The 11,044-nt window shown below is 45.6% G+C and overlaps 1 protein-coding gene across 3 annotated transcripts; it reads right to left on the bottom strand.

The window, feature by feature from the left end:
• Window positions 1-74: 74 nt before the first annotated feature.
• On the bottom strand, window positions 75-10,298 carry dnmt1 (DNA (cytosine-5-)-methyltransferase 1). 3 transcript variants are annotated; one of them, XM_053851188.1, is made up of 35 exons: window positions 10,115-10,298; window positions 9,711-9,747; window positions 9,469-9,576; window positions 8,042-8,252; window positions 7,901-7,967; window positions 7,559-7,646; window positions 7,437-7,477; window positions 7,314-7,368; window positions 7,164-7,247; window positions 6,984-7,093; window positions 6,751-6,869; window positions 6,581-6,673; window positions 6,356-6,507; window positions 6,090-6,277; window positions 5,933-5,947; window positions 4,592-4,775; window positions 4,430-4,527; window positions 4,220-4,367; window positions 4,029-4,144; window positions 3,760-3,961; window positions 3,571-3,698; window positions 3,317-3,493; window positions 3,021-3,245; window positions 2,756-2,948; window positions 2,587-2,677; window positions 2,361-2,501; window positions 2,004-2,286; window positions 1,795-1,936; window positions 1,555-1,721; window positions 1,291-1,468; window positions 1,022-1,217; window positions 799-962; window positions 593-709; window positions 426-522; window positions 75-351 (listed from the first exon to the last, which is right to left on the bottom strand). In XM_053851188.1, the coding sequence occupies exons 1-35, from the start codon at window positions 10,159-10,161 to the stop codon at window positions 314-316; spliced, it is 4,500 nt and encodes a 1,499-aa protein (XP_053707163.1). In that variant the 5' UTR covers window positions 10,162-10,298; the 3' UTR covers window positions 75-313. The 3 variants fall into 3 exon arrangements, with proteins under 3 accessions (XP_053707163.1, XP_053707164.1, XP_053707165.1); XM_053851189.1 differs by lacking the exon at window positions 5,933-5,947; XM_053851190.1 differs by lacking the exon at window positions 9,711-9,747.
• Between the last annotated feature and the right edge of the window lie 746 nt (window positions 10,299-11,044).

Genomic DNA, 11,044 nt, shown 5'->3' with positions numbered 1-11,044 from the left:
TGCGAGAACGCCATCTGGTGGCCATGAGCAGCAAGTAAATTTACTGTAAAAGTGAAGAAGCGTTGACACTCGTTTTAAAATGGTTTAATGGAAAACTTTACAGTATACAAATTGTACACTAGATGGTGCTATTCAGTGACTGTCCAGGTAGTGACAAACAAATTAGTAAATAAACAAAGAACGTCTTTATTTGAAATATTACATATAAAAACTACATACAAAGCTCATAAAATGAATGTTAAAATCATTAAAACTCATGGAATGAGTCAACATGAACACTTGGCTGAAAGTTCAGCATCAGATTCATAACATTCTAATCAGAGACTTCCATCTTCTCCTGTTTGATGCCCTCTGCGAAGAGAAGAGGCGTCAGACAGCAGGTTCATTTGAACTGACCAGCATGGGGGAGGAAGAGAGAGAGTCACCTGACACTTGCTGCTCCTCCTTCATTCGATCTGTGACACACTTCTTGATCTCCAGGCCGATGGCTCTGGACAGAGGAGGCGGCACGGCGTTGCCCACCTGGAAACATGGGATTGTTAAATGACCTTTGAATGAGTCACCCAAAACTGAATTTGAGAATCTACTTCACCTGTCTGTGCTTGTCCAGGATGTTCCCAAAGAAGCGGTAGGTATCCGGGAATCCCTGAGAGCGAGCGCACTCCCTCACGCTGACCACTCGGTGCTGCTCGGGATGCAAGACACGACCCTGGAATTGGAATTTTACAGGTCATTCCTGTCAGAGTAACTTGTAAAGGAAAACATTTAAAGAGACTTGCGGTTTGAATTTCCACGCACCTGCTTGCCCATGGGTTCAGGGTTAGTGACTGTGGTGCTGAAGAATCCGTCCCACTCCAGCCTGCCGTACAGGCCGGCCCAGTGATTGTGGCGGTTTCCAGTGTGAGGGAGGCACCAGGGGATCAGAGTGTTGAACTGTCTGTCAGCTGGGTCACATGGTTTACCTGCAGGGGGCGACACTGATGAGTCCCTGCCTGTCGTTGACGCTTATGTCGCGACACACCTCCCGCACACGTGCACACTCCCCGCAGCGCCCCCGTGCTACTGCGCCCGTTCTTCTTGTCCGAGTGTGTGTAGCGCAGCTTCTTGGTCATGGTTCCGTCCTTCAACCGGACCTCGATGTTGGGAAGGTCCCTCCAGTCGGAGCCGGGGGCCAGAGGGATGTGACGCATGCGACCCTCCACCAGCGCAGACATGTCCTGAGAACAAAGACAGATCAGTGACCCCATCCTGGTCCAAAGCACATGTACTCAGGAAACACTGGGAGCCCACCTTGCAGATGTGATCCCTGAGAATGGGCTGGTATTGTGTCCCTCGGATCTGCCTCTGGAACCAAGATTGAGGCTCGCCATTGTACGAGATCTCCAGTGCAGCTGCGCCGTTTCGGATCTCTGGTAGGTCCGACATGGTGTCTCTGACCGTGATGGTTCTGTAGATGCCACCGTTGCCACTGAGAAGACGGAAGAAAAAAAAAAATTACAACTCAATAAGAACCAAAGCCAGAACAAAGGTGATGCTTGTCAACTCTGCTGTTACCGAGTGACGTTGCTGACGTATTTCTTGTCGTCCACCACCACATTCAGAGAGCAGGCTCTGGGAGCAAAGACGTGCAGTGGCTCAGGATAACGTGGGAGCTTCTCACCAGGAGCCGCGGCCAGAATGATGGCCCTGCGGCGGGTTTGGGCCACGCCGTACTGACCCGCCTGGGGAACATTGATCAAGCAGCGTGAGTGGTTTGACTATAGAGCAGGTTCCAGATTCCTGACTGTGACCCACCTGCAGAACCCCAAATGTGCACTGATAGCCCATTCTAACCAGACAGCGCAGTGTCAGCTTCAGGACCATGGAGCTTTTGAAGGACACAAAGTTCCTCACGTTCTCAAGCAGGAAGAACTTGGGCCTGTAGTAATCGCAGTAACTGCAACACAAAAGGTTCCAGTCAGCAACGAGACTCGCTCATGGAACGGCTCTTCCGGAGCACTGACCTGAGGTAGGAGACCACCAGCGAGTTCTTGAACTTGGAGTAAGTCCGCGAGTTGAAGCGGTTCATCCCGCTGAAACCTTGGCAGGGTGGCCCTCCACACAGCATCTCCACGTCACCCTTCTGAGGAAGCTTCTGGCCCAGGGAGTTGGTCTTCTCTCCGGACATGACCAGCTTCAGAAGGATGTTGCAGTCCTCTGTGAACACAGTGGTGCCGGGGTTGTTGAGCCGGAAGGCCTGAGCTGCAGGCTCCCACATTTCAATGGCCCAATTGGTCTCAGAGATGCCTTGAAAGAAAGACATGTCAGTCATGATGAAGGTCAGGATTTTAACACTGGAAGGGTTCCTCAGTTGTCTTTACCGGCCTGGTGGAAGCCTTCAGAGAGTCCGCCACAGCCAGAAAACACGTCCAGGGTGCGGTACTTTGGCACCTCGAGCGTCTGTGGTTCGCTCTGTGTCTCTGGAGTTTCCTGTGGTGCTGATGACTTCCCTTTGCCCTTCCCTGAGAGGAGAGGGAAAAAAAAAAAAAAAAAAATCAATATTTCCACATTTAACTAAAACAAAAACAGGCTTCCTATGACTCTCACCTTTCCCTTTGCCCTTCCCTTTGCCTTTATGGACGGCAGAGCGAGCGTGATTTGGAGGATCTTCGAAGCTTTTCATCTTCGCATTATAAGCCTGTTGCATACAGAAACAAAGGAGACCATCAACAAGTGCCGTGTCAACTCCCCCTCAATGTTGAGCAGCAACATTTACCTCCATGAAGTAGAACCTGTCAGGACCGCCGCTGGAATACTCCTGAACCGACTCGTTCAGATCTTCTCCGTACTCCACCTGGCAGCGACCGAGGACCTCAGACATACTGACCGTCACTTCCTCGTCACTCCAGTACAGCTGGTTGATGTCAGTGTGGTAACTGGCTTTAACGCCTTTGTGAGTGTTCTCGGGCCTGAAAACCAAGGTTCTAGTCACAAAACTGTCGAGCTTCACCTCTTGCTGCTTTGAGGTCCAACGTTCTCACCTGTACAGTTTGAAGAGTCTCAGTTTGACATCTGACAAGTCAGACTTGCCGTTGCTCCGACGGTGACAGAAGATCTCCTTAATACGGCCGACGCGGAACGGTTCTGGAGCATCTAGGTTGGAGCCTTTAATGTAGTCCGATGACTTCCTGTAATATTCAGGGTACAAGTCTTCATCCACGTCCTCCTTCCTGTGGGAGCGCTTGACTGGACTGGAAGGTTTCACACTGACAAAAGAAACTCAGGTAAGATCCTTGGAGCACGACAGACAAGACAGATGCTTCAGAACTGTGCTGACCTGAGACTGAAACCATCCGGCGGCAGATAGACCCCATCCCCCACCCTGAACTGCTCTCCTTGAAACATGGCGAGCGCGTACAGAATCTTGGAGTCACTGTCTTCGTCCAGCGGCTCCAACACGCGTGGTACGGCCTGCTCCTCGCGCTCCTGAATGCGGACACAACTGCAGCAGAACCTTCCAGCACAGAGAGGCAAACCATCTGAGCAAAGAGCTTTACACTGAAATACAAGTTCACACATGGAGATGCTCACTTGCAGTCCGCAGTGGGCGTGGTCTTCGGGGGCGTCTCGAAACGCGCGTAGTCTGTGTCGTACCAAAACTGATAGAAGAAACTTTTGCCGTCGTCGTCAATTACTTTGATGTCGTCGTCCATTCCTCCCTGAGAGCAGAAGGACAATTGAGCTTCTGAGCCGGTGGTACGCTTCATGTGCATCACACACCTCCATGAACCAGTTGTCCGATGGCGCCTTGTACGTGACGTTGACTTTGCCTTGCACATAATTCAGTTGCATGTCCTCGCACTCATCCACCACGACCAGCTCCAGCGGGTCAGACGATTCTCCCAGCACAGTCTGGGTTCCACGGAGGAACCAGTGAGCATGAAACATCTTCTCCTTGTTGTCCTCCCACAGAGACGTGATCCTGAAAGAGTCAGAAAATCCCATCTCAACACCAGATCAGAGGAAAGTGTTTCAACATGAAGGCATACTTTGCCAGGTAGAGTGGAGTAGACGGATCCTCTGATGACACGGAGACGCAGTCTCCCACCTCCAGCTCCTCATCATTCACACAGACCTTTCCGTAGTACTGCTTCTTACCCACAGCCTTGAGTTAAAAACGGACAGTTTACTTTGACATACAATCAGGCGACGACGAAAGATAACAGAACACGAGAACTACCTTGATGGGCTCCCCAATCCACGTGAGCTTGCACTGCGTCTGCTTCTTCCTCTTGACTTGAGAAACCTTTTTGGGTTTCTCAACACGGACATCTTCCTCTTCCACGTTCTCATCATCTTCAGCCTCCTTCACGGCCAAGTTCGGACATCTACACACACTTTTTTTTTAGACTCCAAATACAGGTAAACTTGTCAGGACACAGCTTCCCACCTTCTTTGCTTGCACGCCTGCTTGCTCTTGCCACTTCCTCCAAACTTGATCATGTCCTTGCAGGCTGTGCACTTGCCACAGTCAGGAGACTGACACACCTATAAGAAGAACTAAGGTTACCAACTGCACAGGCTGGTCGAGCAAAACAAACAGCACACTCGCCTCACAGACACCACAGCGCTGTCGTTTCAGAGCGCCACCCTCTTTATCATCCTGCTCGATTTGTTCGGAGAAGAAGGTGTCAAAGATCTGATACACAAGTTTGGTGGTCGTGGCTTTTGTCGGGCCCTTGCTGTCCTTCTCGATCTTAGTCGGGTGGCGGATAGCTTGTCTCCTGGCAGCACGCCTGAGAAAGACAAGAGACTGCTCAAGCCCATGCATCACATTCACCCCACAATGATGTTGAATGGTGGTTCTTAAACACACCACAGCATCACATCATGCACGGACAAGCAAACAAAACAGCTACACGAATGATGAGCAATGAGGAATAAATCCAATATTCTGATCAGATTTGCTCCTGCATGTGTAAAAATGTTATGCCTCTTCTGAATGCTTGGTCTATGACAGTGTATTATATAGTCAGTTGTGAAAGACATTTAAAATAACTTTACTTTTTTTGACGCCTTCATTTCTACCATGTCAAAACAATCTGTGTACCGTTCATTAATTTTTTTTGTTTCAAAATAAAAAAGTTAAATTCTTAAGTTAAAAATAAAGCTTTGATTATAAAGTTAAAAACAAAGTTTAAAAATAAAACTAAAAATACACGATTTTTCTTTTTTGCAGAAAAGAGCAGAAAAATGAAAGCATGAAACAAATTTTTTCTACATTTCGGCCATTGCTGCGACTTACCCGGAAGTAGGAAGGCGAGTATGGATAATACATTATGGCGGCCACACTTCGACACATTGAGCTGATAAAACATCCAAAACAGGAAAACTCCCTCTGAACTGAATGTACGTCTCCATGTCTGACTGAACTAATCGACACCCGCAACCCCAGTTCGCACCGACGCAAAGCTAACCGATTGCCCAGGAGATCACAGAACGCTGCAGTCCTTGGATCGTATTACCGGAACAAAATAATTTAGCTGTTTCGTCATTTCAACACAACGTTTTTTTCCATATTTTGTTTCAAAACGGAAAAAGAAATGAAAAAAAAAAACAAAAAAAAAAACTTGATTTTATTTTGAAACAAAAAAATGAAGGAAAGGTACAGATTTAAAACGAAGGCTACCGTTTCATTCTGATCATGACTTTATAAAGCTTGATCAGTGCATTACATTTTTAAGAGCCATGAACATCTCCAGCAAGTATTCCTCTCCTTAATTCTACCATTTAAATGAAACATTTTGTAAAAGCAGTATTTGCACCATCACCTAATGAAGCATGATCCAAACGCACAATATTCATTAAATCTTAAAGACAGTAAAAGTAAATTTGCAAACCAGCGTGAAACCTTTGACTGAATACATCAAAAACATGTGCATTCCCAACCTACCAGTACAGCAGCGTGCTGCATTAGGAGACGTGAAAGAGAAATATTTGAGCAGGTCACGTTTTAAATATTTAAATCATTGACTTTCATAACACCAAACAAAAAACCTGGTCATGACAGACAAAAGAAGCTGCCATCTACTGTATGGAACAAACCTTACCTCTTCCCCAGGGTGACACCAGCGAGCTTAATCAAGTCCCTCATGCAGGGAGTGACGATGATCGGCTGCTCGTCTCGGTCGCCGGCTTCATCATAGCTTTCCACCTGCTCAACCACAAACTGAGCGTGGCGGAGAAGCGTGTCTTCAGTGAAGCAGTTGAAGTTGAGGCCAGCAGGGGGCACTGTCGTCTAACAAGGGTGGGTGAAAGAAAACCGTTTAAAATGCGTTTGTTCCAAGTTGCTTTGGAAACACGAAAGATATTTCACCTCAATCTTGTTGAGAAGGTCTTCATAAGTAGCGTCATGGTTTTTCTGAAGGAATTCAACCACAATCTTGCTCATGTAGATCTTCTCCTGCATGAGTGCAAAGATGGAGGAATACTCCTCGCTGGGCTGCATCAAGATGTAGTCGGCAAATGCTGAATTTAAAGACAGGACGTTAGAACAAGAGCATCATGACTGAAGCCCTCAAAAAATAAATAAATACATCACCTGTTGTGAAGCCGATAAGTGCTTTCTCTCCTCCGTCAAAGCCTGTGATCCACCAGGCGTTGATGGGTCCAAGCTTCTTGGAAGGAACGCCACCTTCAGGAGCGGAAAAAAAAGTTCAAGTTAAAGCTGTAAAAGACAAAGGAAAAGTTGTGAAAGGTATGTTTGCTTACCATCCATGCAAGGATTGTCATCATAAATGGGCTTGACCACACAACTGAAGTAAAGCTCGACATTCTTCTCGATCAGTCCGGAGTCAAACGGACAAAGGTGACCGCGCTTGTCATAAACGCTGCACAACAAGACAATGGTCAATATTCCCTCTTGATTATCAGCACGAGAACACTTGAGACAGAAATATTTCCAGGGAGATATTTTAAGTTTCCCCAACTATAAAAAGTTTCACCTAAAATTTGTGATCTTGTGCTGCGGAAGGTCTTCATAGCTCTCAAAGCCGTCTTCGTTGGCGTCAAAGAGGGAAAGGCGCTCATCAGTCAGCATCTCTGGTTCCTCAAGCTGCCGAGGCACAAGGGAGTGAAGCCTCATGGTATACAGGTCAGATATCGAAAAGGGTCGAGGAACTCACCGCATTGTCTGGATCGCCTTGAAAGAACTTCAGATCCGAGTCATCCAAGAACTGCCTGCAGTCTGGACATTTGGGAGGAGGAGTCTGCACATAAAGGCCTGGTCAGCTTCACAGAAACAAAAGGGTTTTAAGAGGCGACAAGGAAGTTACCTTTGCAGTTGCAACTGCTTTAGCGGTCTCAACTTTGGGCTCTTCTGCAGCAGCTCTGAGAACATTAAAAAAAATTCAAATTGAAAAAAACTCTGCATCCTCCAAATCCACAGAGAGACCTACTTGTCATTGGAGTCCACTTTGAGGCGCTTCTCCTCATGGACCTGCAGCACATTTGTAACAGACATGATTAAGACAAATTCCAGCTGGCTTCATGCCAACAACCAGACTGTAGAAATATCCACCTCTTCCTCATCATCCACTTCTTGTTTTATTGCTTCATCTTTTCCATTTGTGGCATCTCCATTCAAGTCTTCTGACTTGCGCTTTGGGCTGGAAGAAAAATAGAGTCCTTCACTGGCCATTTCCCAACAGTGGTTGCTTCTTGTCTTTTGTCTGAATCCCTTGACAATGCATCACTGCAGGTCCCTTTCACTGAGTCACTGCCAACGATTGCACTGTGCATGTTCCCTCCTCTTCACCGCCCTTACTCTCAGTTCAAGTAGTGCCCGTCTTAACATCTCAGTTCTGGAAAAACACATCCAGATAAACACCCGCCAAGAGCTTCAAAGTACGGAGATACTCACACTTTGGAGAACATTGATGAGATGGTTTGCTGTTTTCCACTGTTTCTCGTAGCTCTGGCAGGAGACTCTAGACAGCAAAATGAGCTCATGAATCGCAGTTTAATTTTAAAAAATGAATAAAATTTAAATAACCTGACTTACTTTTAGTGTCAGAGTTGACTTTACTCTTGCGGCCACCTTTTCCTTTAGAAGTTGGTGACTTAAAGGCCTCCTCCTCCTGATCCTGTGTATCCATATCGACTTCTTCATGGGAGCCATTTGAGAAACCATTCTTCCCATTCTGCTCACCAACAGAGCCATTTTCTAGAAGTTCCTTCTTTAATAAGGACTTCACTTTTGTGATATAATCATCCTAAAAAAGAGGAATAGTAACAAGACGGCTCTGGTTAGCTCACTGGGTAGCAGTAATAGCAACCGCTAATCTGTACAAAAAATTTTGGAATTAAATTGACAAATTTAATAGCAGAAACTCTTAGCACAGCAGGAAGAGTTTAAAAAAAAAATCTTGGCGAAAACCCTGTCTCACCTTTGCAACATGCAGACAGTGGCGGACTTTTAACCACCATAACTCTCATCATATGAAAGCAACAGAGTGTAATTCCGCGACTGAGCTGCAGAGATGAGCATTCATATGCAGTCACTTGGATCAATGGGCAACACGGGATTTAAAGTTAAGTGGTCATTTCAAGTCTTTCACATCATTTCATCCAATGTCAAGTAACTATATCAAAAATCAATAGCTGTGTGGTCGCTTGAAGAAATTGGTGCATGCAGAATAAACAGAGCTTATAACTCGAGAACAAGAAAATATCGCTACAATCAATTGAAGACAATTTATTGTGTATTGCATCAATGTTTTAAGTCTGCTACATTGATATTTAGTAAATACATACTAGGATATGCTACTAAAAAGAATATCGGCAGTAGTTCATTCCTTTGATGAACAGTGAAATTAAACTGGAGGTCAAAATAGATTCATCTCACAACACATTTTCAAGCACATAAAATCCCTTTATTTTTCCCCCATTAAAATGGCTGTTAAATATAATGTATAACATCCCTAACAGTATCTCAGCAAATCATTGCACATCGTAACGTCACGCCAGTTTTGGACACTTCCCTACCAGCAAACATGCAGTAGGAAGTCTTAGGAACCCTAAACCAAGAACCATTGCAAGTTGATATGAATAAAAGCATCTGCCAAACTGCATGCAATGCTGCATGACGCACACTTGTCAAAAGTGTGTGAAGGTGTGTGGAGTGTAGTATAACTAGGAACTATTACTAGTCACCATCTTAATGATTAGTCCACTTGCTGGCATACTTGCTGACATATTTACGGGTTGCTGAACACACAACTTGTCTGACAGCAGTGTTCAACGTAAATGTATATAGTAAACACTTGCAAAGAGTCAAAAGCCCTTTACTATTACTTTACTATTGCTCAATGTAGACAGAGCCTGGCTAGAGGGTGACTAATCGACAAGCCGATAATATAGTAAAACTGCACTTTAAAAAAAAAAAAAAGAAACCTTTGAGTACCAGGTTCCAGATTACGCAGTAGTCACCTTTGTGATCTCTGCACTTTTCAGCTGTTTCTCCAGGCCGGTCAAAACATCCTTGGTGTCCACATGCAAGAAGTCATGCACCAACTCCAACTTCTCCTTAACGTGATCCTGCAAACAAAAAAGAAGGATTCGCTTGCTTCAGCAGGACAAGACTTTGACACGTGTATTCTGGTTTGCTTGGAATGAGAACAACCAAATGTCGAGTGGAAAACTTCATGAGCTCTCAGTGGTTTGGAAATCACCTCGCCTGAAGACCCGTCCTCTTCCAGCACCTGCAACCTGTTAACAAGACAATCCGTCGATTAGCTTGTAGACGACGGCTGACAAACGCGTCGCCCATCCGAGGCTTGGCTCATCGAGACGCAAGAGTATGAACTTCAGTGGCGCGAAAGCTGTTTGGCGCTTTCAGCCAATGACAGCATGATGAACAGAGCTAACAGCAGGAGGTGCAATTGTCAACAAGCTAAAGCTAGCTGCAGCTGGTTAGCAAAAGTGCAGTGGCCGACACTTCCACTGCACACGCAGAGAAGTAAAACAACAGGCAACAGCCGAGCACTCCTAACTGCACCTTTTCTGCCCAAAATGGCGACAGCGCGGTAACACACGGGTGACATGACTGGAAAGCTGGTTTCAGAAGTGAACGTACCTTTTCTTGACATCTTCTGGCAAAGACAGGGAGGTTCTGGTGGGCATTGTGATCCACAGATTTAAAAACAATGAGGTAAAATCTGGTTAAAAGCGTTAAAATGCGGCTCAGCAGCGGAGTTGACAGTGCACGGTGAGAGACGTCTCCCAGGATGGACGCTATATGGAGTTTAGGCGCGCGGGCCGTCTTTTCGCGCGGAAACGCGAGCGTTATGGACTGTACCACTCGGAGGAGGAATGGGTGGGCGCTACATCGCACAGCGACGAACAATATCAAAACGTCATTTTATTTCGCGTAACTAACAATATCAAAACATAATCACATCATATTGGTTTAATACCTGAAGGTATAATCATTTCTTATCGGAAACGCTATGGTTTAAGAAATAAAGAAACCATGATCACCCCTCTTCTATTTGCTAATAAAACGGACGCCTGACCAGGCGGAAGCAGATCCAGAGGTTCCCCTCTCATGCGTGTTCCTCCATCTTCCAGCGAATTTATGATTGTTACTCTTGTTATGTATTGACAACGCGAGTGGCCCAGCTATAAATTTGCCTCTGATCTGCATATTGTACATAATAGTGAGTCGTGATATGCGTGTTTTTGCTTAGAGCGTGGTAAGTGTCGCTTCCACCTTTGTATGAGACAATGAAAACACTACTGACGACTGCCGGTAACGTTCACTCACATCAAACCGAAGACTTTTTATGACTCCAACATTGAACCTGCTGCGCATTGCATCTTACCCCGTCTTTTCATGAACTTAGATCATTAACATAGGATATGAGTGGGGACACGTTGATGCAATCCTAAAAGGTCATTTTATAATACAGAGTTTTGCTTATAAAAGCTCAATCCTTTGCTGCATGAAATATTTAATATTTGTCCTCTGTGATCACATCCATAATTGAACTGTAATATAAACCAC

The sequence above is a fragment of the Synchiropus splendidus genome, chromosome 19 (assembly GCF_027744825.2).
Source record: "Synchiropus splendidus isolate RoL2022-P1 chromosome 19, RoL_Sspl_1.0, whole genome shotgun sequence".
NCBI lineage: Eukaryota > Metazoa > Chordata > Actinopteri > Syngnathiformes > Callionymidae > Synchiropus > Synchiropus splendidus.
Note: the sequence above shows the minus strand (reverse complement) of the source record. Positions and strands in the feature narration are given on the sequence as shown.